General features: G+C 41.2%; 2 protein-coding genes across 5 annotated transcripts; one reads left to right on the top strand and one right to left on the bottom strand.

Annotated features, from left to right (window-relative positions):
* Positions 1-613: 613 nt before the first annotated feature.
* On the top strand, positions 614-15652 carry LOC127601551 (apoptosis-inducing factor 3). 2 transcript variants are annotated; one of them, XM_052066878.1, is made up of 20 exons: positions 614-1011; positions 5565-5785; positions 6987-7200; positions 8160-8269; positions 8347-8456; positions 8538-8582; positions 8662-8758; positions 10007-10119; positions 10388-10474; positions 11489-11580; positions 11660-11790; positions 11921-12036; positions 12130-12201; positions 12692-12755; positions 13063-13139; positions 13617-13794; positions 13873-13971; positions 14075-14150; positions 14487-14591; positions 15280-15652. In XM_052066878.1, exons 2-20 carry the CDS (start codon positions 5755-5757, stop codon positions 15320-15322), a joined length of 1860 nt encoding a protein of 619 aa, XP_051922838.1. In that variant the 5' UTR covers positions 614-1011; positions 5565-5754; the 3' UTR covers positions 15323-15652. The 2 variants fall into 2 exon arrangements, with proteins under 2 accessions (XP_051922838.1, XP_051922839.1); XM_052066879.1 differs by having other exon boundaries at positions 619-1011; positions 13677-13794.
* si:dkey-98f17.5 (uncharacterized protein LOC569123 homolog) lies at positions 6598-26413 on the bottom strand. Of its 3 annotated transcripts, none has more exons than XM_052066881.1 (13): positions 26230-26413; positions 25417-25528; positions 24970-25063; positions 23964-24018; positions 21977-22117; positions 21741-21901; positions 21547-21645; positions 20475-20620; positions 20147-20318; positions 19729-19841; positions 18597-18684; positions 18137-18197; positions 6598-7186 (listed from the first exon to the last, which is right to left on the bottom strand). In XM_052066881.1, the coding sequence occupies exons 1-12, from the start codon at positions 26339-26341 to the stop codon at positions 18144-18146; spliced, it is 1347 nt and encodes a 448-aa protein (XP_051922841.1). In that variant the 5' UTR covers positions 26342-26413; the 3' UTR covers positions 6598-7186; positions 18137-18143. The 3 variants fall into 3 exon arrangements, with proteins under 3 accessions (XP_051922841.1, XP_051922842.1, XP_051922840.1); XM_052066882.1 differs by lacking the exon at positions 6598-7186 and adding an exon at positions 16360-16378; XM_052066880.1 differs by lacking the exon at positions 6598-7186 and having other exon boundaries at positions 16428-18197.
* Between the last annotated feature and the right edge of the window lie 1199 nt (positions 26414-27612).

The following is a 27612-nucleotide window of genomic DNA, read 5'->3' as shown; positions in this document are numbered from 1 at the left end:
TAGGATGCAAGAATTGCCTGAGATGCTGTTCGTTCCTCTTGTTGACCCACTTTTTATCAAATTTGTTCAAACTGTCAATATGGCCCGAGAGTAAAGGACATGACTGAAATGATCCGTGGGAAAAAAATCTGCCTTCTTTGACCCCACCTTGTAGCTCAAATTTGAGAAAAACAAATCAATCAAAGATGGAAGGTGCGACCGACTTGGTGTCAACCAATTCGCACGCACACAGCAGTGGCCTCAAAGGTGCTTTGCTGAACCTATGGCGAGAAATCCACCTCCAGATTTTTTTGAATGAACTCTCAGCCCTATAAGGTCGATTCCTAGTTTTTAAAGCATGCTGGTGTTCAAAACACATGCATGTTTCACAATGTTTATTATTACAAAGCCTCTAATTGCAAACACAGAGGCAGCGCATTGAGAAGATCTTAGCTCATTTTGACTGGCAAATCATGTCTTTACTATCTGAAGGTGGGGCGGAGAGGGTCTGCACTGAAAAAGCCAGCAGACAGAGAGCGAGAGAGAGTGTGTGTTTGGGAACGGGGAGAGTGGAGGGCATAGTGCGAATTCATGCTGTGTTAGCATCCCCTCAGCAACTCCATCAATACTGCATACAGCTAAGAAACTGGCAAAGGTTCGTTGTGCTGCATTTACAGGCTCGGCCAGTGAGAGAGAGCAACTCCCACGACCGGTCAGCTCAGTCTGCTGCTGCTGAAAAGGGCGCGCGCACACACACACTCACACACACACACACACACACACACACACACACACACACACACACACACACACACACACACGCACACACACACACACACACACGCAAAGGCACACACACGCACCGCAGCCTGTGCTGCATCAAGAGGGAGCAAGGAGGGACACACGGATTGGGAATACTCCCAGGGAGAAGAAGGAGTTCCACAGAGGAAGTGGATTGTTGGGGAGTAGTGCAAATATGTTCTCTGCACCGCAGCGTTCCATGCACCTGCTCCAGGACCACAGCGCTTTTTGGTAAGCTCTGCTTGACACAATTTTTATCATCTCCGGGTAATTGTTTTAAAACAGTACCCGAAATGGGCAAATTAAGCAAGGGAAAGTGTCTCATTCAGAGGGCAATGTAACACGAGGAACTCTACAATGCTGGAGAACTTCTTTAGAATTTTGGAGCTGCACCCCCCCAATAATGTATATGTGTGTATGTCTGAGTGTGTTTGTATCTATAGCCTGTAAAAAAACACAACTCGTATTTTTGTGGCTAAAAGAGTAATTTAAGTTGTATATATACACACACACACACACACAAATGACTGACATTTGTGGCGACAGCGTTAGTAATCAAAACAATTTGCTGAGTTTTATTTTTTTAAGTTGGGGAGCAATAAGAACTGGAAACTCATAATTATTTGCTGAGGAATGTGTTCATACCAATATTCACAACAAACTTAAAACTTATGGAAGTTTGTTGTCTTGAATTTTTTTTGTAACGGTATGGTAAAATAGTTGCCTGGGGTAAAATGGAGGCTTAAAATGTCCCGTTTCACTTTTCCATTGCGTCACAGGGACTTTAGAAGTTGCTGAAGATCAGCTCAGCAACTATGTGGGTATCTCCCACAAAGAGTGAATTGTAGAGCTCCCTCATTTTCTTTCATAGTTTGTTGCCAAGACTTTATGGAGTGAATAAATCCACTCTGAGCTTTTTTCCAGCTCCTTGGTCCCTTTCGATCTGCGTCCTCCAGCTAGGGGCGCTCGCTTCTTTTCATTGGACGTGTTTTTCCCAATGGCAAATTCTTTGGGGTCCAATGCTGAATTTTATTCAGCAGGTTTTGCTCTGGGTTTGTCCAGCATTTTCCCACTTGAATTTGCCAAGAAAACTTGAGCTTTCCGGATGCCACCTCTGCTCCACAGGTACTGTGGCAGAGACACATGGCATGCAGAAAGTTGTTATAGGAACATTCTTTTTTTTTTTTTAGAAGAACAACGTTTGGCATCTATTTAAGGTGTGACATTTATGTATTCAAGTGGATGATGTATGGCTTTTAGAGGGGAGGCCCCAATTTGAGGAAATACACTGTTAGTCTTAATTTCTTTGGACGATTCATTCTTCATTTAACTAGCGACAGATGAATAGCCACTTTCGAGAATTTTTTTTTAAAGGACTTTTGTTTGCAAGTTGAAGAAGTATGCTGGACATTTACAAATTATACTATTTGAAGATAGATACGATCCGATCATTTCCATTTTTTTTTTCTCACAAGCACTCCACACAATTGCAACCAGGAACATTAGCATTAAAGCTAGTGCTAACACATCAAGAGAGGTGTCCTGGCTGGTGTTCCAACGTTACTTTTTCTTCATGTTCAACCATTGAGCAAACAAAGCGCATGACTTCTGACAGTCTGGGGACGATTAGGGCGGCTTATCTTGTATTTCATGAGCCAATAGGATATGCAAAGTGCGGGAAACTGGTGCGGTCGACTATTTCGTATGTGGCTGGATTGCAAAGAGCTCTTGTGTGAAGACCAGAGGGCGCGGTCACAAACGGAGTCGGCGGACCAATTTTAGAGTATTTCCTGTCACATTTTGTTACTATATACAGTATATATTTTTTTAAACCATATATATTATATATATACTGTATATATAATTTCCGTTTTGCTATTGCACAGTTATGACATCATGATACCATAACGGATGGTACTAAATTTTAGGTTCGCTCACTTTTACTTTCGCTCAGATTGGTGGTGCTCAACATTCCTGCTTTTCTTGGTCCCAGTCAGGTTATATGGATCGGGCGACCAAGCTGCTAATTCTGCCCCTCCACCCCCCGACATTCCTGTAAGTGGTCTTACAATTGGAGAGAAATGAGTGAAAGTGACAGCTTCTCGGCCGACTGGATTATTAGCATTGCTTGGGGACGCGCCCGACCAACAGCCAGCAGCTGCCATTTGCGTCATATGTTGTGACGAACAAATCTGATTAACCTACTTTAGTTTGGAGCAAAATATCTCGGGCTCGCTGGAACACCCGGATGGTTTGTTGTTCATTACAAAGTTGCAACAAGTGCAGGAGAAGCAATCTTAAACAGTTATTTATGGACGCTCCGATCCAATCGCGGTGATCGGAAACCAAGGCGGGTCACGTGATTTTTAGCTGATCGGGGATCAGGGCAAGAAGATTGTTTTACTTCAGACTTTTTAGAGGTCAAGAGGGTGACCAAATAATTCAAAGCTATGAAGGGCTTGTTAAATTGAACAGTAGTAACACACAGATACACATGGGCACATCCGCCTATCGCACGGTTGTTGAAGACACGGTTAAAAAAAAAAATTCTATATATTGAACTGTGCGGCACTAAAAATGTCGAAGAGGTGAAGTAGGGAGAGTCTGTCACTCAAATGCATGAGCGCAATTGATAAATGAGGCCATCATTGCCAATAGCCTCTCAAATCTAGTACAGTATAGCGTCTCTCCTTTCCTCTCACCTGTTCCCTCCCTTTGTCAGTTTTTCCGTTGCAGTGAGATGGTGTGTGTGTGTGTGCGCTCGAGTCAACCTCCAAATGCATGGAGGATGAGTCGCCAACTGCAATTTCTTTGCAAGTGTCCATTTCAGGCCGTGTTGCTTGATGCGCATTTGGCCCCACGATAAAAATTCACTCTTAACGAGATCAGTTTCCGACAAACCACATTAAGGCAGACGTCATATTAAAGCTCTTGATGCGGACTTTCCATATCTCCAAATTCTTATGTTGTCACTGTGCTCTTATTGTAGAGATGCAATGACTTTTTGTTGTTGTTGCTTGAAATGGCAACCAAACTCCACCGCTTATTAAAATCTACAACCAATCACTTGATAATCATCATTTAGCGCATTCAAATGTTCAGGGTCAAGTATCTCTGTCACAATAAATTCTACTGTTCTGTCATTTTAATCTGACTGTCTCTAAATGATGGACACGTAGCAGGTCACCGAAACAGTTTTGGGGGGTGATTGCCAAAGTTCAACACTAAAAGGTCAAACAGCATACAAAAGGATGCAAAGCAATTTGATAGGCTTTGTTACTGTGGCAGTGGGGACAATTTTTACAAAAGTTTTACCGCAGCAAAGCAGACAGTACCGGGGATAAGAACGAGAAAGCAGATTTTTTTTTTAATCCATGCCATTATTTTGCAAACTGAACTCAACCCCATTTTTATAGTACAACTGACAATCAGCAAGAGAAGAAAAGGCAACAAGATACAGTCAAGAATAATGGCTTTCATCTAATTGAGTATAGCTATGAGGTCAATACACACGTAAACAACAGATAAGAGCATTTACTGCCGGAAAACATGCGATGCCTGTATTTATGGGAGGGTGTATTTTGTGTCCAATTGCTGCAGTAATTAAAAGGCATCTTAACTTTGCAAAGTTGATCTCCAGTGACTCGGCCTCAGCAACAGAGAGGCCGGACACAGTGGGGATCTTTCCACTTCTCATTTGGAACTTTGCAGCGCACACATCCATTCAGCTGTGCACCCCCCCCCCAACCCCCCGTCCCTGAAGTTCAAGGACTTAAAGATGTGCGCAGAATAGCAAGTAGCTCTCTTGGGTTTTGCTTCACGTGGGTAACTCACTTAACGGACGGCTGCGTGTTGTAAGACGCAACGTGCCGCCCCGAACGCATTCAAAAGTGGGCCGAGCTCGGCGGGGAGTCACTGTATGCATGCGAGGCTCAAATACCAGAGCTGCTAGAGATGCGGGTGCAATTTGGCAACAAAACGGGGGGGGGGGGGATTTTGAAACTCAAGGGCCCCTCGCTTTCCTTTCATGTGCACTGTGACAAGAAAGTTAATAGGTGTCAGAGTGCCGTTAATATTTAACAGTTCCCCTATGCAATATGCATGAACAACGGTAACCATGTGTGAACTGAGGTCGTCAATTAGCAGGATTGCTTCCTTTTTACGAGCACCCGCGTGAGACAAAGCAAACTTGAACGGACTGAGATTTTGGAAAAGCGCATTGCAAATTTCACGGTAATGATTATTTCTTCAACGCTTTTGCCGAGGTGCGAGAACGCAGCCGCCGCGCTGTCACCTTTGTTCTCACATACAATCTTGAAGTTTATCATCGTTGAAAGGTGGCACAAATAAATACAGGACAATTGTGTCAAAATGTGAACAGCAGACTACAGATGTGCCTTTTACAACAATACATAGCTACAAGTGACAATGATTTTTAAGGTTGCTTTTTGGAGCGGCTTTGTTGATATAATATATCCTCTTACAATAACGATATTACGGTACTCCGGGTGCCCCTTCCAAGGTGGATACCAGGGAATAGGGGCCACTGACCCCCCTAGCCCCCCGAGATGCACGCCACTGATCTGGACAAGTTGCCAGCCAATGGCAGTTGACAAAATATGTCACAACCAAATAAAACAAACACACAAAGAGGTAACTTTAAAAGTATCCCTCCTGGAGACAAATTAGTATCTTGTTGTGATTGCGTCACAAGTGTTGAAAAGGTGCAACGACGTGTTTGGCTGTGCATGTCGTTGATGTGTAGCGCTCTTCTGTCCTTGCAGATTATGTGGAGGCACTGACAAATATCCATTGTGGACCTGCAGGTTCTCATACATTTGCTTCTGTGACATCACTGCAACGTAGGATCCTGAGGGTAGAGGACCTGACCCGAACTCGCCTCCCCTCACCTCTCTCTCCCCTTCCCTCCCTGCCTCCCTCCCTCCCTTGGTTTCCATTAGTCCTGAGCCCACCATGGGAGGATGCTTCTCCAAACCCAAACCAGGTGACCGACACCTCTTTCCTCATTTGCCAGGTCCGGGAGTTATAGAAAAGGAAAATTGTTGCGGTTCATTTTCTATTGAATGATTTTTAGACTTGTGGTCTTGTGATAAAATGTTAGCTGGCATTAAGGCCCTAACTCCCCATGCGCCTAAAGACAACAAGAAGTAGAGAACGCTGACGTATAATCAGATAATGCTGTATTCTGATTGCGCAGTGTCCCCAATATGGTGGTCAATGTGCATGGACAAAGTATTTCATATTGTTGCTTTTTTTGATGAGCAAGCGTTGTCGGCAATACTGTAATAGCACAGTGTACGGTTTAGCTTTTGCGCTAAACATGAAAGAAAAAGAAAAGAGGCGACCGCATGTGTGTGCGGAGCTACGACAACTAGATAGAAATTCAAACGGATCACAGCTTTCTTTCCTTGTGCCCTGAAGTCTCACCTAAGCGAGGGAACGTCCATCAGCCTCATGAGATTTCCTTCAACTCCGCCAATTGCCCACACTATTACGATTTTCCATTAGTTTTAATCATGACTTACTCAGCGGGAGAAAATTCCAGACAGATTACTTTGTAGGACCTGGACAATCAGCACATTTTCCAGCCAAACAGACACGGCCTGCTGCACTTAAAAAAAAAAAAAAAAAAAAGACACCACCGCAACCTTATTTTCATGTGCAGAAAAGCCAAACAGTCCCACATCTGCTGGAATTAATATCATTTCAGATTGCGCACCTTTTAGGCAGGTAAATTTAAAAAGTTCTTTGAACCATTTTTTTTTTGGTCCTATGTCAATGTTTATTTAATTGAAAATTTCATGACTCTTTGCCTTTCTCCTTTAAAAGAGAAGAAAAAAAAGTGGAGGAATGTTTCACCAGACCTGTTCGTGTCATACTTTTGAATTCTAATATAAAAGTAAATATCATGAGTATGAACAATAAATGACTTAAGGATTTTGAGGCAAAACCGTTCAAATGACTGATGACAATTATCGTCATGATTAATGAAGAATGGATGTATTTTGCCTGCTTTCATTTGTTCCACTTGCGACTTCATTTGTCCTCGACTTGCGTTTGTACGGCCCTTCTTAGTTGAAGGCAAGCTCCTCTAATGAGAGAAGACAAAAAAGTTACTCCAACGCACTGGTACCCGTTGAGTCAAATTCTCCAGTTGCTGAAATGACCATGTCTGTGTTGTGCAGTTGAAGTCAAAGTGGAGCTCTCTCTCCTGGAAAACGAAAAAGAGGTGGACGGCCTTTCGCCCAACGGCAAGGCCAGTCCCTTTGCAGACTGCAGACCGAACGGGGCCCTCGGACACAGCTCGGATGACGACTCCGCCTTGCTCCAAGCTTACCACAGATCACGGGACTATGTGGAGGCATCTGTCTGTCATGTCAAAGACCTGGAAAATGGACAGTGAGCAAAGGAAATCTTATGTTTGTATTCACTGACCCGATAACATGATAAGATGTCCGCTGTGGTAAGCGCTGTCCCTTTGAGGGTAAAGCAACTATTGCTGACCTGGAAAGATCTAGCCGGCAAATGGAGAGCTGGCTGGTGATGTGAAATTAAAACAACAGGCCAAACTTGTTTGGGAATTTGGATTGTCGTATGGGGACACAAAGAAAAATTCGGTAAAACGTACGCTTATTTCCAGTATAATACTGTATATGTGTCTCCAGTTAATTATTCGGGGCGGAGCAATGACTGCTGCAAGATCACTCATGTTTTTGTAGAAATGATTGTGATGATGTTGATGATTCTTAATGTTCTTCATCATCATCATCATCATCAGGGCCCGAGCACTAAATTCGAAGTCACGGTTCCTGTTGTTTTTGTAGCAATGACAATTAGTCATCTAGTGCAGGGGTGTCAAACTCATTTTTGCCGCAGGCCACTTCCGGGTTACGTCTTCTGTCAGAGGGCCATTACGACAGTGAATGTTTATATATTAAAACTTGAACTCAACAAATTGATGGATTACCTGTTTTGACATTGGTCAAGTCAACTATAATAGTTTGTTCAATTATTGTTTGAGTGCGTATTAACAGGATAACAAAATTAGTGCAAAATCTCAACGTTATTTATTACGTGCGACGATTTGACATTTCGGTACAGATTTTAGCATGGATAATGGAAGTTAACACACATGGTTTGCTTTTGCGGGCCACATCAAATGATGTGGCGGGCCAGATCTGGCCCCCAGGCCTTGAATTTGAATCCTGTGATACAGTGGTTCAGATTGCATGATTGTGCATGTCTTATGTTGTGTTCTGTTATACTTTTTTGTGATTTTATGTTAACTGTTCTGTAAAGTGCTTTATAAATACAGATGTATTGTATTGTAAAGTCACGACATCAACGTCATGTTCCAGGATGCGAGAGGTTGACTTGGGATGTGGCAGAGCGCTGTTGATTAAGGAACATGGCGAGTTCTCAGCAATGGGCCACAAATGTCCACATTACGGCGCACCGCTCGTCAAAGGTAAATAAGGTTGAATTCCGAAAAGACTTGACATCCTTTCTTTGAGCATAAAGGAAAAACGCGTTGCGTGGTTCAAGGTGTGCTGTCAAAAGGACACGTGCGCTGCCCGTGGCACGGTGCTTGTTTCAACATCGCAACAGGCGACATCGAAGACTTCCCCGGCCTGGACAGCCTGCCGACCTTCCAGGTGACCTCCCCAGCCAGAAGCATTCCCCGCATTCTGAGAGCATGTGTGTACACGAGGATTACGTATGCTTGTTTGCTTCAGGTCAGAGTTGAAAAGGACAAGGTCATCATCCGAGCAAACAAGCAGGTAAACCAGAATGAATAAAAAGCAGTTACTTATTCAGTACGATAAACGACCTGATTGAGAGCTCTAAAACCTTTTTCAGGCTCTTCAGTCGCAGAAACGGTCAAAGGCCATGGCAAGATGTTCTGCGGTCATTAACTCGAGCACAAGCTTGACGAATGTTTTAATTATTGGGTCAGGTCAGTGCATTGTGCTCTTTTCTTTCCCTTTTTTTCTTTGTGCATGCTGAGCGACAGGAATTCATACAATACTCACAAAAAGTTGGGGGATTTTGGCCAGTGGGTGAAATTTCATGAACGACATAAAAATAGTCTAGAACTGTAACAGGTGAACTTTATTTGACCCTCCTTCTCTCCTTTTGAACGCACAGTTACAGCTTCTTCATTTTTCAGTCCTCTTTGCACAACGTTTTCAAATTCTACATTTTGGAATTCACAATAGATTTTTGATCCACGAATTGACCAATACATTTTCAAGGATGTCTACCCTATGACTCTTACGATCTCTTTGATGATGACGATGACACTCCAAGATTACTGGAGACTTCCCTCTGTTAATCTGTTGCAGCCTCACAATGGCGTGGCACTATTGATCAATTGTATTCGGCGTCGTCTTGGTCTCATGATTACAAAATGTGAAGAGCGTGATGAGTTGTTTAAAAACCAATGCTAGTTAAACCAGTCAATCTATTGGTCTATTAGTTTTATTTCTTCTCTTGTCAAGACTGGTCTTTCTTTTGGGAGAGTGACCAAAAATAAAAGTAAAACGTGCAGAGTTAGTTGTTGGATGCTTGCTGAACAGAGATCTCATGAGATGCGCCGATATCTCGCTTGACGTCAGCTGTGACGGTGGGTCAAACTCTGTGCAAACTTTAGAGGCGCATTTCATATTTTTGTTTGCATTCCAAAGTGTGCAACCTCATGGGTGTTTCCATTTAAGAGGTTCCACTGTTCGCAAGCTCCACTATTTATAAAGCATCCCATTAGATTGTGCTGATGTCACCCTTGTGCTACTCGCATCCACCAGGGGTCATTTGCACGACACCAGAGGAGGGCAACATGCTGCTCTACATTATATGTACCTGGCAGCGCATCTCTATAAACTTAAACATTGCACTTTTTTTTCAGTAAATCAATTTAAAGAGTGAAACTTACGGCACACGTTCATCAAACATATTTTTCAGAAGATCAAATCATATTGTCATATTGTATTTTTTTGAGATTGTAAATTTTGGGTTTTCATTCATTAAAATTATTGAATACAATAAAATCATGAATCCAGTCCAGAGTCACACTTTAAAAAAAAAACAGTGAACGACTGAAATAAATGATGTTTTTCACGACAGCATCTCGCAACAATCACAGGCAATTGATGGGAGTTATTGCAGTCCAAGCAAATACAGGAGTGTTGGTCACACATGTGTGCAGGTCCAGCAGGTCTCGTGTGTGCAGAGACGCTGAGGCAAGAGGGCTTCACTGAGCGCATCGTCATATGCACCATGGACAGACATCCTCCTTATGACAGGCCTAAACTGAGTAAGGTTTGTACACAGACCCCAAAACGAGATAGTTGGTCAACAGAGACCAGAGAGATCATCCATTTTTTTGTTTTGTTTGTTGTTTTTTGTGTGTTTTTTTTTTTGGGGGGGGGGGGTTTAAGAATAATGGTAGTTACAACTATAGTCGAGATGGCCTTGATAACATTCCCAGGTTGTTTTTGTTGGACTCGGTAATTGTGGGAGAAAAGTTCTTCTTTTGACAAACTTTCTATTTGATAAATGCATTCAGCACTAATGTACTAACCCTCAGTCCCTAGACAGCACAGCGGAACAGCTGAGGTTACGTTCCAGGGACTTCCTGCACGATCACGACATTGAATTGTTCACAGAAAAAGAGGTGAGAGGTGGTGAACTCACAATCGAAGATTAGCTGTTTAAAACGTCGTTTCAAAATCAATTTCACTTCAATGGTTGAAAATCAATAAACATTACCTACAAATGATTAATACTATATATCCTTTTCCATTGGTGCCAGTGACATATAGCAATAGGAAGAACAATTAAAAACTCTTCCACTAGATGGCAGAAGGTCCAATTGACCTGTGAATCCACCCATTCATACAACAAATCATTATTTCACTATACAGTACACATTTTTGTTTGCTGGTGCGCTGTGAGATTTTTCTGATGTTAACAATATTTCAACATGCCATAATCAAAACAGACATGTGTTCATGGTGCTTAAAAACAGCCCTTACATTGGCAAACAGATTTCTTTTTGTTGTTGTTGCATTGATGTTTTGAGAACATAAAGCTTTACTGTCTAAAGTAACCATATTTGTTAACTTTAAACTGAGCCCAAAAAAGGATTAAGGAATTATATTCCTACATTTAAAAACTCTTCACAGAGGATGAAGTGGCTCTTAAGCTAATCAATTGAACAAAATATTAGCTTTTAAAACTCTCTGCTCGACCCGAAGAAGAATGTTGCGGTCGACCTAACTAATTTACATTCATCCAGTGAAGTCAGAACAATACATGTTCTTTAGTTATAACGACATTTTTGAGGTATGGCTAACAGATTGGAAAAGCTAACGTTTGTTAGCTAACGTTGCTCATTAGCCAGCACACAGATCTTCGTAAAGTAAAATAAATGACACTGGAAGACTGAGATTCTCCTGCAATGCTTTGTAAAAGCAGCAAGTTAGGTCAATCAAAATTACCAATGAACATTCAAAGCCTTAAATTCACAAGAACGCATGGTTGGAATCCATCTTAGGTCATTAAACAATGGCAAGACTTTCAAATGGAATACAGTTTCACTTGTCATTTTGCTCTTTGGCCATTCAATTTGGATTCTCTTGTGATGAGTTTATGTACTTCTCAAAGCTGACACTTGCTTTGTCGACAGGTGGTGGCAATAGATGTGAAGACACACTCTGTCTCCTTTGAAGAAGGCTTGAGGATGGAATACAGAAAACTCTTTGTCGCTACAGGAAACAAGTTAGGGGAAAAAGAAATTCCTCATATCTTTTTCATTTTGCTGAAAATAATCAAATGTTTTTAATTTCCTGTTGAAAAGACCCAAACCTCTTAACTACAAGGGTGCGGATGTCAGGAATGTTTTTCACCTCCGGACGCCTGAGGATGCTAACAGCATAGCGAGGCTGGCCAATAACAAGAACGCTGTGATTGTGGGCACATCATTTGTCGGTAAGAAATTGAGTATGGAATGGTGATTTGAAATTGTTGTCACTATGGGCTAATGTTGGTTGGTTAATGCTGAAGCTACATCCACAATCCTGTTTTCTGCATGTTGAATGTTAATTTGTCTTGTGTGCAGGTATGGAGGTGGCTGCAGCTCTGACTGACAAGGCCCACTCTGTCTCGATCATTGGGGTTGAGTCAGTCCCATTCAAAAAAGCCCTCGGTGAGAAAGTAGGGAAAGCCATCATGAAGGTATTTGCACTATCAACCGAAAATAACCCGCAGTTTCTCATTTCGAAGTCTGCCCTCATTTCTTTGTCGCGTCTATGTTGATTCTCCCTGCAGCTTTTTGAAGCCAACAGGGTGAAGTTCTACATGCTGAATGAGGTGTCAGAGATGATTGGCCATCATGGACAGGTATTCACAAAGTGAGAGACACAGCATGATGCTCAGTTGCTTTAGTCACACGTAATGTATTTTCAAAATGTCACACGGCCGTGGAGTCAAAATCTGCATTAGAATGGGGTGTAGTTGAATGCAGAACGACTGCTAAATTTGGATGCCCTGCTTGAAAAGAAAACTTGTGCTGGTGCACTGTAACAGAAAGGTCCTACCGTCACATTTCTTTCAAGACTATGACAAGTATCTAGGACTATCCATTGGTGATATTCTTATATTGGCCCGAGTGTAAGTGTAATGTATATTCATATATTTCTTTTTTATTCTTAAAAACATACTAGCTTAATATTGGAGGCCGTTTTTTGACGTGACTGATCTATTTTTGACAAGATGAGCAAATCGTTCCAATAGAGTGACTTTTTAGGTCTTGCCCCGTCAGTCCTACTAATTAAAACATGAAAATAACAAAATGCAATGGTGAATTTTTTTATGCATTTCTTTACATCAGCTGAAGGAGGTAGTGCTGAAGAGTGGCAAAGTCCTGCGGGCAGATGTCTGTGTCATCGGAGCTGGTGAGCAAGCCCAAATTCCGGTGACATTTTATTGTGAAATATTTCAGGGAGCATCCCATCTGTAGTCATTTAGATCTAATATTGCGATGCGAAGAATTACTATACTAACACATGACTTGGCACTTTCTAAAGCTAGTGGCGGCTGAGCTCATACAGCAAAACAAACTGCAGTTTCGAGATGAAAAGTTAGTCTCTTTTCTACTATTTGGACAAATGCCGTTCTTCTAGACTTTACAAAACTGACATGTGGAAAATGGGAAACATTACACCTGTATGTTAGTGTGCTCACTATTCTCCTATCCTGCAGGATGTGTTCCAGCAACAAGCTTCTTGAAACAGAGCGGCATTCACATGGATTCAAAGGGCTTCATCACCGTCAACAAGGTATTTTGCTATACTGAAAATTCTCAATCATGGTTGAGTTCTCGACAAGCTCTCACACCACATTTGTACAACATAAAGTGGTTAACGATGAGTGTTATAATTTTTCATCGTTTCAAGAAATGTGCCAATTTGAAATTTGCATCAGTTAGTGGTGAGGCAGTGAGTGCTGACAAAAAAAAAAAAAAAGTGGAAAAATTCCCTTGACAGCACATTGCGTGACTTTCATTGAAAGAGTAACTGGAAGATAAAAACGACAACGAGTAGGCACTCACAATACGCGAAACAACAGAAAAGTCATTTTCCTGGAATAACGTACTTGTTCAATGAGCAACATTTGTTTCAATAAAAATATTACATGTCACACTGATAGAGATTCACTAAAGCACCCTGACTGGGGCGCCAATATTCCATAAACCACTGTGAATTAGGGCGTCCTTGGCGTCAACGGCACACATTGCTCTCTGCATCTCTTTTCAGTATGCTCCTTATATGATTTTGAAGATGCGATTTGAAGGTCAAATTGTCGCTGTCTCTGAGATGATGCAGACAAATGCTCAAGGGGTCTTCGCTGGGGGAGATGTCGTGACCTTTCCCTTCTCGCCACGCAACAATAAGAAGGTTAACATCCCTCACTGGCAAATGGCTCACGTGCACGGTGAGTGTGTAAGGACTGCGTGGTGATTTAGTGACTGGGCAAAGTCATGCTTTAAAGTTGGATTTTTACCTACGGCAGGAAGGGTAGCAGCTCTCAACATGGTGGGCAGAGTCACTGAGGTGAAAACAGTGCCTTACTTCTGGTCAGCCATGTTTGGGAAGACCATACGCTATGCAGGTATGTTTATTGTGCTGGAACCACAGCGGGCCTTGCTGAAAAGTGCGTGTGCCCAATTTCGAAGTAAGACCGATTATTAAGTTGTTGTTTTTTTTTTGTCAAGGTTATGGGGATGGATTTGATGATGTCATCATTCAAGGTGATCTGGATGAACTGAGATTTGTCGCATTTTACACGAGGCAAGTGACGGTTATTTATATATTGACCTGTGCAACACAATTTATTGTCTCTGAAAAATCAGCCAGGTGCTGGAAAATTACAACAGCAGTCATCTATACATAACTTTCCTTCATTTTGAGGTTTTATTTAAACTTGGTTTACTTGGGGAATTTAAGTATGAAAATGATTTTTGATCTACCCCATCCATGTCAGCTTTTCTAATAATGAGTCCCCAATAGTTATTCTCTGAATGGATTCATGTTGTTTTTGTTCACTACATATATATGTTATCATATATATTTGAATCTATTTGTGTATTATTATTGTTTCTTTGACTTCGGGTGGGTCATTTTCAGGGGCGAGGAGGTGGTTGCGGTGGCCAGCATGAACTACGATCCCATTGTGTCCCGAGTGGCTGAGGTCTTAGGATCCGGAAAGACGATTAAGAAACGAGATGTGGAGTAAGTCGCTATCCAAGACTTAAACCTTGTCGTGATTACAATAGTCTTTATGTTCTGTGCGGTTCCTGAGCTTTTGAAGGGAAACATGACAAATTTGTAGGAGAACACAACAACTTGTGACTTTCATCACGTGACAAATGGGGGACTCGAGTTGACTTATTGTTCAACAAAGTATGTTGCTTGACTGAGGTCACAGCAATTATGGTATTTAAAAAAATACAATTACAATAAAATAAGATAATATTGAGATGTATGATTTAAAAATATAAATAAGATCAAAGATCTGGAGACTACTGAAACGTAATCTTGAATAAATTTATTCTATTATGAAAAGGGGGGCAAGGTGGGCAACTGGTTAGCACGTCATTCAACCTATTTCTTGAGTATTTTAACGGCGTATTTTCCCCTCACAATTTCTGTTTGTCATGTTCCAAATTGCAAACGGCATTTGAATGTCAATTTTCTACACTAGTGTTATTGTTTGAATTTCTTATTTGGTGCAAGTTGACTTTAGTCTCATGTCTTTCATTTCGATTAATGCATTCACAAAAATTGGGAGGATCATCTTGGCAAGTAATCAAGTTGCTATTACTGCAGATATGATGATTACTAGGCTTTGGGGCTGTTTCACAAAATGGCTAACGTGTAACTACATAACGTGTCTGTCTCTGCTGGTTGTTTGATGTAGGACTGGAGACATATCCTGGTTGATTGACAAGGGCTCCCAATAACTTCACGTGTACACATGTACGGAGTAGGTGTGCACTGTAATTCTGGATACAGACACTAAATGGTGCTGAGAAAAAAGGCAGCTATCTCTAGCCCGAGATCTGTGACTGTTCAATCTACTGAAATGTCACAGAGAGAGAGGGAGAGAGCGCTGAGTCAGCAGGACTTTGGTGACCCGACTTGTCATGTTTCAAACCATCGTGGATTCAGCTGCAAGATGTCCTTTTCATGTACACTTTGTTTATAACAAGCCATTAATGGGCATTGGCAAGAGCGTATATAGCTATAATCTTGAATGTGCTGCCCTGCAATAAAAACAACTTCTAATTGGGCTGATTTATTCTTATATTTTTCCGAATAATGGATTGAGTGTGTTCTTGCACACAGGCTTCTTATCTGCATGATACATTTTCAAGGTTTCTGTATAGAATCTTAACTGGACCCTTCAGTGGTCGCACATGCATCATCTAACGATATCCAACAAAAGGGTTGCATCCAAGATTGATATGGATCTCATCTGAGTGTGCAAATGTACCGAGCGGTGTGACTTGTGAGTGACTTTGGAACACACGTGCAGCTTTAATTTGTACTTAACATATAAAGATTAAATTATACCTCTTACTGATGGATGTCTTGCTAGATTGCACAAAAGGTTTGATCTCTTTGATTTCTCGTTCATGCTTCTATGTCAGATTAACTGTAAATTATACAGGATGATGATCATGATGATGCTAATTGCTAATAGGAGTCTACTCCATTGGAATGTTTTATTACTAACTCAGGGAACTAAGGTTTGTGGCCTCCATCGGTACCCTGTACTTTTTCAAGATTACATTGCCTGGTGAAATTTTAATTTTCCAGTTATTATATCTTCACTGTTTCTGTTTGTAAAAATTAGAGACACTGGTAATGTACAGAGCTCCGGGGTAAAACACAAGGTTTAAAAATATATATATTGTTCATCCTAGAAAAGGAGCAAAAGGTAGGATTTTTATAACTTTGAAATAAAGGTCTACTGCCTCACGGAATCCTTCATCATCCTCCAGCTGCAGCACTATCTGATTCCACACATATACACACAGAAAGCAAAACACAGAAAGGAAATGGTTAGGAGAAAATATTTAATGAGTTTAACAGAAGCGACAGAGTTCATTTGTGCGTTTGACAAATTTCATTCTCTGAGGCAGAAAGGTATTTCTATACGAGTCCGATTTTTCTTCTACAATTCGCACCACAACAATACAGTTAAAAAATATAGAATTTAAATTCACTAAAATCACGCCCCCAATACAAACAGAGGATATTGCATCATTTGTATAAAAAATAAAAGATAATATCCCTGGGCATTTATTTTTAATGTCATGTCACGACAGACCACCAGGAATATTCTGAAATGGTGGACTAGTGGACTCTAAAATGTCACACTGCAGTCACAAATTCTCAATATTTCATCATGTGCTCCAGTCTAATAATTTTATTAGGTCAACCGCACACCGCGGTCCTGAGCACATGGTCTGAAAACATGTCTCTTAAACGGAAGCAAATCTCGCTGCCTGTGAAGGCTGAAATTGTCTCTCACTTTCTATAAATGTTTATAATGTATGATGCATCGTAGTTGGCGGCCATTTTATTGGAAATGGTTGTAATGAACTACCATTATAACATACAGATTCGTTATGTCCCTCGAGGTTCATTGTAACGAGGTTGTATCACTTTAGATTTTTTTTTTTTACTCACCAGTACACCTGCACAATGTCATGAGATCCAGTACATGAGCTGTTACTCTTAACAAACAAATTAAATTGTAAAATAGACTGTACAATACATATAACATTTTGTAATATACATTACTAGTATTTTAATGAAGCATCATTGTTGTGGAACACATGTATTGTACATCAATTTAATGTTAAGTATTTTGTAAATATCGGCCTGCGCCTGAAATGACTTCTCTCGTACTCTCTGTACATGAGACCTTGGGAAACACTCAATCTTCAGTGACACTGTGAGGGAGGTATCAATTGAAAAAGAAATATTTATCAGTGTGGTTGTGTGTAGAGCTGAACTGCATCACACTGAGTGAAGTTCCTAATATTTTGCACCAGCCACAGCTTTCCATAAGGTAACCAAAATAATGTGATGGAAAAAAAAGAGAGAAACGGCTCATAGTATAATGCAAATGGCAATCGCATTAACAAAACAAGTCTTTGATAGTGTCAATGAAACATTATTATGTTTGTAAATGCATAATCTTGAATTGGAGCTCATTAGATGTGTCTAATTTGTGATGTAAGTGAGATACAGTGCAATGTTTTGTATCCAGTACAATCATAGAGATAATCATGGCAGGAGTGTTATTGGTACAAAAAGTAACAACAATAATGCCCAGCGACTATAACAGCATTGCTTATTAAAAGAGCACATTGTGTTCCAAAGAGAACACATCAGGACAGTGCAGTAAGGTTTAAGAATAGATCTTTTTTGCAGGCTGGAAGGAGGTCAAATCTTTGAATGAAGAGGTGTGTTTGTATATTAGCTACATGTATGAAGTACACACTGTGAAAAGGTATTCACATGTGTTTTTCTTTCATTCAATGACTACAATCACAAGTCTCTTGACTATGCTGAAGAGCAAAGGCACGTTCTAAAATCAAAAACGCCAAAACGCTCTTGGCTGCATTATTTGGTGAATGATTGTCAGTCTCTTTGCAAACGTGCCGGTGTTTTCTCACATAATACATCTTTTGTCCAAACAAACAACTGACCTGTCGGCACTGTGCTGACCTACAAACACACGTGAGGAACAGTCATCTTACCCAGGGGTCAAAGGTCATATTCCGCCGCACATTGTTGGAGGTACCATTCATACAATTTACCCTGTAGAGTAAATGCCATGTCAGATTTAGTTTCACAAATTATGAAGCGGATACGTATGAAAATGCGTGGTCGTAGTCTACCACTAAGTATTCCGCCACGCATCAACGAATTGTTGATAACGTGTACCGGTACTCAAAAGTCATTTAATAACCCCATCAGGTTGATTGATTAGCCATAAAGAAACTCTGTCTTGTCAATAGCATATGTAAATAAATAATAAATACATGTTTTATACAGCTGTGACAGAAGTGCACTTAGAGGCTTTAACACCAATTCCCTGCAAGAGGCCAAAAGACAATAAAAGAGCTGAGGATTACTTACCTTCCAGTTCACATTAACTACAACATAAAAATGTCTTTGTTGAAAGATAACTAGCGGTCAAAGTGGGAATAGTCTTACCTTCTTGGTTTTGACGATATCCAGGATATAATCACTGTACTCTGTCATTGTTCTCTTCTCCTTTTTTGTTAAAGTCTTGTATCTTTGACTAGAGGATGAGGGAGACTTAAAATTAAATGACGGTGTGTGTGTGTGTGTGTGTGTGTGTGTGTGTGTGTGTGTGTAATAATTCCACAAAAAGGGCGTTCGACAAACTAGCCGACTAGTCAATTTATCGATTTTACACCACCATAAATGATGTTTAGAGCATGAGGTTGACTGGTTGCTCATCACATGTTTTTGGTTTGAAGATAAAACAGATGCGTACACTCTTTGGGCCCGAATTTCCTGCCCAGAACAAGTTTAGCACAAAGTGCAATGTAACCATGCGCAAGGGTGGAGTTTACTTTCTTTTGGTGTTTCCCTAGATTTTGCACAGGTCGAACTAGGCATAAGGGGGCGTTTGCGCCGTTGTGGGAGGAGTATAATAGGAAACGCCCTCGGTCTGCCTAGCGACACACAGCACGGTCTACCAAATTCGCAAACATACTAAACTAGACTTGGCCCAGCAGGAAAATGTGCCTGTTTTTATGCCGAGCGCACGGGTGCTTGCTCAAAAAAGGCCCTTTGACCACAACTAGTTAACGTCAAATGAACTTCCATCACGTCAGTGAATCTTGACAAAAAATTGATTAAAAATCGTGACCCACAGGTGGGACCCAAGGCTTGGGGACCAGATGTGGCCCACTAAATCATTGTAAGTGGCCCACAAACGCAAATCAAAGATGACAACTTCCATGATACGTACCAAAACTTCAAATTTTCATATGTAATAAATCAGTGACGTATCGTAAGCATTTTCTTGTTCCCAAACCCCTCATTACAGTTACTTAACCAACACTGTAATTGAATAAAACATTATTCTTGACTTCTTTATATAGTTTCAGTCATCATGGTCCTTCAAGGGAAACGGTAATTATAATGTGGCCTGCGACAAAAATGCGTTTGACCCCCCTGTCTTAACCCTTCCATGCACCTTGTAACCTGAGAACATGATAAACAGTCCATGAAAGGGTTAAGATGTACAACCCCCCAAAATCTATACTTTTCCGCGTTATTTCTATTCATATGAGAGATTGTGGTAAGGACTTACCCAGAAAAATGTTTGCCGAGGAAAAGTAAGAGGTAGCAAAAAGCCCCAAAGAGCACTACAAACACAACTTGCCCATCTTCTGGTATCCAGTCCCACAAGTACATCACTATGCCCTGCGAAGTGGACACGGAGACGAGAGGCAGAAGTATAACTGTATGCACGAGCAAAGTTGCAAATCTTAATTGTGATCAACATTGTCAGTGAGGTATTCATTTATTCACACATATGTTGGTTATTGTGGTTTGTCAGTGTTGAATCAAACTGCATCATACTCAGAGGTGTTTTCTGTATTGGTTATACTAGATATTTAGCTACTTGAAAAGGAACTTTTGATTCTTAGATTGTGGTCATCAGACTCTGCAGGTCAACCAAACTAAAAAAAAAAAATCATTTGGTCAATATGAGGGAGAGCACTCACGGTGCAGATAAAAAGCGTTTGAGCCGGCCGTTCTCCCATCAGCTCACTCAACTGCTCTTTGGAGAAGGTGCTCATAATGAAACTAAGAATAAAGAGAAGAGGAAGGAAGATTCCCAAAGCACCGCACACAAACGAGTTCAGGCGGACACTTTTGTTGTAAGTGGCATCAGTCCTGCAGGTGCAGAAGAAGAAGATGGAGAAGATGGATTCAATATCATGTATGCTGTACAGTATATACTTGAACCTCTTGCCCACGGCACATTTGACCAAGCTTTAGAGGAACAAAATGGGCTTTAAAACATGTCATGTTGTAGTTGGTGTTTTTCACCTGTCCTGTTGTAGTCTGTTGCTGATAGTGGAACAAATTAAATGACAGTCTTTCTCCAACTGGTCCAATGTCCTCTGCACAGCTTGGTTGATGGTCTTTTCGATGGTCTGACACACACCGTCAATTTGGTTCACACAGCGGCTTGGCTGAGTGAGACAAAAACAAATAAAAGTCAACTTGGTGTTGGTCTGCATCTAACAGAGGTACGTCGAACAGTCATGTACTGTCATTTTCAGAAGCTGCACTTGATCATTAAGGAGGTGGTCGGTTTGAGATGGGGGATGGATAATAGATCTTCTTGGCTGTAAGTCATCATGGTTGCAATACTTCATGATCACTCTCAAGGGTGGCTGATCAGTGGCCCTAGTTTACAACTCCCTTGTGCTCTACCTCATATTGAAAAATATGAATCCTCTTGTTCCAGGCAGCCGAGGTCACCGGGAAATAGATCACATTGCGGGATAATCAATGAATGTCAAACCTGAAGGACAGCTGGACCTTGAATTTCAGATCATAGCCAGAACCACATCTGGGATTTAGATTGACACCTAGAGCTGAGATTTAAGACTAATAAAATACATACAGTGTTACTTAGCATGCTAACAAACTTAAGTGATTTTGTTATTCATTCATTCATTCATCTTCCGAGCCGCTTGATCCTCACTAGGGTCGCGGGGGGTGCTGGAGCCTATCCCAGCTGTATTCGGGCAGTAGGCGGGGGACACCCTGAATTGGTTGCCAGCCAATCAATCTGGAATCGAACCCGGTACCTCTGCACTGTGAAGCCGACGTGCTAACCACTGGGCTACCGGGCCGCCCGTGATTTTGTTATGTTTACCGTAATTACATTAACTGACCTGACAATGTATCATCTCTGTCCAAATAAATAAATAAATAAATAAATAATCTGCTTTAACAAAGATAATGGAGCCATGTGTAGGCTTTTCAGAGCAGGTGGAGCATTACTGTCTTTGTGTGGGCACAATTCCTGTGTTGTTGTTGGTGTTTTAATTGGCGCAAAGATGACAGTACATTACATGTTTTGCAGAAAACAATATGGATTGAAATTTACCCTCTGTGGGTTGGGGATGTATATTGTTGGCATTTCAAAACCACAGTTGTTGAGACCTGGACGCCGGCACAATTCCTGGACTATCTGCATCATCACTCTCTACAACAATAAAAAAATTAGACATTGTATGTACTTTGTCTGTGTTCATTTGATATTATCACCCAATTGAAAAAGGACGCTGTCCATTTGGATACCTGTCGATCTGTTTCCTTGCCAGCCTCATCCGCCTTGCTGAGGTAGAACAACAACTTGTCTCCACATTTCTCACTCAGTTTCTCCACAATGTTCAGTGTGCGCTTGCACAGGGCCTGACCCATCGGGTCGAAGAATACGAATATCAGATCGGACTGTTCTCCTGCAAAGAAATAGAAGAGAGCGACAGTGACACACCTCAAGCTCAGAGTGACCAGGTGGGGCAATGCAGAATTACCCAGCCATGTGATGGCGCTGTTGACATTAAATGGATAAATCATGTCCCCGTCCACCAAGCCAGGTGTGTCCACAAAAGTCACAAGACTGAACTTCTTCTGCTTGGATGTGGAGATTTCTGCAGACAGGTAGTCCATAACACCTGCAATATACAATACATATAAAGTACTATCTAGATTCCATACAGTCACGATATTTACTTTAAAAAACATACACAGTATGTACATATATATATATATATATATATATATATACATACACACACACACATACACACACACACACACACATATAAGATCATATAAGATAAGAAGACCTTTATTAATGGAGTCATTTGCAATGTAGAACAGCAGAGTTCGGAGGGAAGAAGTAGAAAAAGTCGAAAACAAGTATTTGCATGCACAAAATAATAATTGTAAAAAATTATATACTGTGTATATATATATATATATATATATATATATATATATATATATATATATACACATTTATATTACACTTTATATTATATATGCTTTGTGCATTTCAAACTGCATTAAATAACATTTTAAAACAACCACATCAAAAAGTAATAAACCCTCAGGTCATACATAAGTGGAAGATTGAAATGTGCAACAACAATTTCAACACGTCCTCGAAATGAATTTGCCAAGTCAGTTTTTCACAACTCCCTGTGTAGAGAGGTCTGTTGTCATGGTTACACACAACAGCTCTTCAACTGGCAGCTTTAGCGTTGGGCGTGGGACATAAAGCTAGCCAGTGAAGAACGACTGTGAGGCAACGCACTGAGATTTCAATACACCCACCAGAACAGGACCACTATTGAGACCTACCTAGCACGCACGCGCGTACTCACACACACACACAAAACTGTTGACACAGTCCCTCTACACAAACATACACACATAAAGAGCGAAGCAGGTGTTAAGAGGCTGCACAAATTACATCCTTGTGCGGCATGCAGCAGAGATGCTGGTGGCACATTAGCATTCTTCGATGTTGATCACATCAGCAAAGCCACCATATCAATACATTCGTCAGCTAGCATGAAAGCAAAGAGAAAGATTCTGCATGCAGCATCCTGCTGGTACATGACAGTCCATATGTCCAAAATATACTCAAACACTCACTTGACAAATATGAAATACCAACACTTTGCCTCCACTGACTGCTTAAACACAAGAAACGGAAATGAGGACAGCATCATCAACGGCTGTTACTTTTCTCAAGGGCTTGTAGGTAACAGGGTTCCCCCCACAGGTCCTGCGATGATGCTGCAATAATGCTGAGAAAGAACTTCTCAGACTAAGTAGGTCCAAAGAGATGCATTTACTGACAGGAATAGTCAAATAAACTCCTGAGACACATGATTTCAATGCAATAATAATCAGCAGCGTCTCCCATAAGGACATATACTGCATTTCTGATGAGTCATCCTCAGTTGCTCTGCAGCGTAAACATATGCGTGCTATAGGGTGTTACCAAACAGCCGCATTAAGGTCAAAATAAAGAGCGAGCTTGTAATCCAGAGCAGAAATGTTGGTGTGGCGAAGTTGCCATCCATGGAGCGGTGCTGTGCTGTCCCTGTCGGTTGAGCATTTCTCAGTAGCTCTCCTTGCCTGTCCCCACCGCCCTGTTTCTCTCAACATACTGCCAGCACCCAGTAAACCTTCAATCGCACTGCACAGACATACATCACTGCCCCCACCTTCCTTTAACCTCCCCACCCATGCATCCCAACCACGTCACTCCCTGACACGATCCTCTCGCCATTCCCAGGCTCTGGACCACAGCTGACGCATGAAGGACTTTTTTTTTTTACCCTAGTCAGAACTATTTTAATGAAGGACTCAATTTTATTTTTTTGACCCTAGTCAGGACTATTTCATCAGTACTAACCAAAACTTGTAAAAATCCGACACATCTATCTATCAATCTATCTAATTTACTGTATGTGTCGCATGTATTAACATTCTAAAAAGGCTTACCTTTGAACTCAAGGAGCGGTCGAAAATGGGGGTAGAGATGCAATGTTGCATTCCCCTGTGAAAAGGAGAGTGTGAGAAAGAGGGAGCGTGAGCGAGAGAGAGAGGAAGCGAGAGAGAAGGAGAATTGATCTTCAGTAGTTTTCTGAGCAGCCAGCCCTCTGCTGTGAGTGCTTGCACTACTAATGATTCGTTTTCATCTTCGAGACCGCAGCAGGAGAATATGTGCAGAGAAGTAGTCTCCCTGCTGACTCAGTTTATACTTTGTAAAGAAGCTGCTGTATGTTAGTTTTAGGTATTGCTCATGCTGTGGGCACATACAACTGCTTCATCTGTCACCTTGTGGGGATTGCACAATATCCCATCAGCCGTCCATCCATTTTTAACACTGCTTATCCTTTTCAGGGTCGCAGAGTGCCGGAGCCTATCCCCTCTGGCTTCGGGCTGAACTGGTCACCAGTCAGTCACAGGGCACATACGGTATATAGAGACAAACAACCATTCACACTCACGTTCACACAGTCACTGAGTGGGAATTGAACCCATGTTGCCTGTACACAAGTCAGGCAAGTGTACGAACTACACCAACAGTTAGTCACACACCATCATGTAAAACATTTCAAAAGTTTAGAGTTTCAGGCAGGTGCTCAAGAGTAAAAAGTGGCTGATATACTGTCTTGTAATAAGGACTCCAGATTGTCTATTTTAGTGGTCAAAAACAATAGTCTATTAACAGTGTCCAATGTCAGAGCACTTGTGAAAAAAATCTATTTCTAAGGAACCCATCATCCCATTTTCAATATTTTTTGTGTTGCACTCAGGTTGAAGTGGCTGTTCCAACCAGACTTTTGACAGACCGTCATTTTTGAGAAATTTTGTCACATTGTTAATGCAAGCAAATAATGAATGAATCGCTTTATCACCCTTCGCAAGAGATGTCCAAATATCACAACAACAGGCTGGATTGAAGCATTCCTTCATACAAGTCAGTGTTTCAGTAATTTCTTACCGTCAATGATTCTCTCTTGCGCCCACTTGTGATGAATGTGAAGCCCTGTGTTTCAATGGCAACACCGGTTTTTTGGATGTGCTCTTCGACATACCTGAAAAGAAAGCAAATATCGGTACTTCATATATTCGCAATGTTTGGGTTGCATTCGGCATGATTTGGAAAGCCGTGTATTTTAGAGATAGGTTTGAAGCTGCCCAACATTTTATATATTTATAATTCGATTTGAAATTATTCTACGGTTGTGTTCACATTCACAATTAAAACATATTTTGGATTGCAATCAACAACAGAAATGTATTTGTTACAATGTTCATTATTAGCCTTGTAAAAACTCATTCACCTTTCAATACAAAGAAGTCAAACATAAAACACTTATTGAACACTTTTGGGCATAATATAGTTTGGAGGACAGTTATTATCTGATGGTCTGACATGGAATCTTACCAATTAATGAAGGAGCTCTTTCCTGCTGAGTGGTTCCCCATGATCATCACTGTGATCTTTTTTCTGGGGGGCAGGAGACGCACTCCAAGGCTGTTGGCGATTTTGACCAAGCCTGGAAGATGAAAATGCAAACATAAAGTTGTCATTTGGAACTTGAAGCGATGCACTGCACTGGAGAATAATACAATACAATACAATACATGCTGATTTATATAGCGCTTTCACAACAGCGGCAGCTGTAACAAAGCGCTTTACAAAACAGTTAACATAAAGTAAAATAATAAACACAACACATAACATAAAACACGGACAGTCGTGCAGTCCTAACAACTTTTCCGTCACACGCTTTGTTGTTTGAAGCAGTTTGAGATGAAAGAGGAGAGAATCAAAGTGTATAATGTAAAATATACCGTCGTAATGGACAAAAGAAACAATTTAAACCAGAAACCTCATTTTGGATCTGTATTTCTTGTAATTAATATTTTGATTTTATATTTGAATCGTTGGTATTTAAAACATTGATAACAGGCTATATGTATTAACTTGTCGGTCCCAGATGCCCACATGAGTCAAAGTGCAGTGACAGGCACTATAGGAGACCGGTGTCAAATGTCAAATAACACATGTTGGCACAAGTGCAGGGACATCAAGCTGTAGCTTTTTATTGGATAAGTATGTGCAATACACCACGAACTTAAATACCCGCAGAGAATATATATTTTTAATAACATGTCTAATAAAGTACCACCCTAAAACGACAACCTGCTCATGTTGCGAAAATTTAGCTCCAAACTTAGATCGGCCATAATTTACCGTTTTCGCTGTCGACATACAAACTGTGGCATTCTTTCAATATCCTCTCACTCGGTGAAGTGATAGCGGACTCCAAAGGGTTGGCCACCGAGCGGGGCTTTCGAGCCGCCATAACGAACCGGGTCACCGGCAGCAGCCTGTTTGTGCGCAACTCCGCCCAGCCCGGACGGGGGAAGACTTTCAGTGTTACACCGCCGCATGAGTTCTTTCTTCGGTCATAGCACGCCCCCTGCCATCTTATATTCTCATTACATCCGGCTGTGCCAGATGAAACAAGGCAATTGTTACCGTGTTAGCGTTTTGTGTAAAAAAGAAACAAATAAATAGAAATAATTTGAAGATTAAGGTCCAGCCTTCCTATGTGGATTTAAATTTAAAAAAATGTTCTTTCATGGGCGGCCCGGCGAGCGAATGGTTAGCACGTTGACCTCACATTGCAGAGGTACAGGGTTCAATTCCAACTCCGGTCTCCCTGTGTGGAGTTTGTATGTTCTCCCCGGGCCCGCGTGGGTTTTCTCCGGGTACTCCGGTTTTCTCCCACATTCCAAAAACATGCATGGCAGGCCGACTGAACACTCTAAATTGTCCCTAGGTGTGAGTGTGGGCATGGATGGTTGTTTGTCTCTGTGTGCCCTGCGATTGGCTGGCAACCGAGTCCAGGGTGTCCCCCGCCTACTGCCCGAGGACAGCTGGGATAGGCTCCAGCACCCCCACAACCCTCGTGAGGATAAGCGGATCGGGAAATGGATGGATGTTCTTTCATCTACGTCAGCAACGTATCGTGGAAAGTACAACAATGATATCAGCAAGAAGGCAGAAGGTATAATTAATCTGTGTATCCACCTGTTGTCATTCATACAAGATCACCAAAAAATGGGGTATGCCCTTTACTGGTCACAGGTTAATTGCAGGCTACATTGAGTAGAGACAAATAAACATTTATATTCACATTCATAACAGTGGACAAGAGTTTTCAATGAACTGAAGATGCATGTTTTTGGAATGTCCAGGGAGCCAGAATAACTGCAGAGGAAGCACGCAAGCCCAAGCACAACATACATTCTTCACACAGAAAGGCGCCAGAGCTGAAAATTAAACCCCAATGTTCAGAATTGTGGCACAGACATGCAGTCCCCTATTCCACTCTGCTCATTTACTGACTCGGTTAACATTTTCATGAACTTGCTGTATTTGTTTGTGTGTTTGTTCGTGTATTTATTTATTTATTTATTTATTTGTTTAATTATGTATTTATTACAAAAAGTTAGTATCATTTTTGCTGAGTAAATACAGTTTTTGAAACAATTCTTATTGGATCTCCGAAATTGCTGGGCCTATACACCTAAATCTAGTTCGGTGTTATTGTTTTAAACCAAGTTTTTT

Source organism: Hippocampus zosterae, chromosome 6 (genome assembly GCF_025434085.1).
Source record: "Hippocampus zosterae strain Florida chromosome 6, ASM2543408v3, whole genome shotgun sequence".
Taxonomy (NCBI): domain Eukaryota; kingdom Metazoa; phylum Chordata; class Actinopteri; order Syngnathiformes; family Syngnathidae; genus Hippocampus; species Hippocampus zosterae.
Note: the sequence above shows the minus strand (reverse complement) of the source record. Positions and strands in the feature narration are given on the sequence as shown.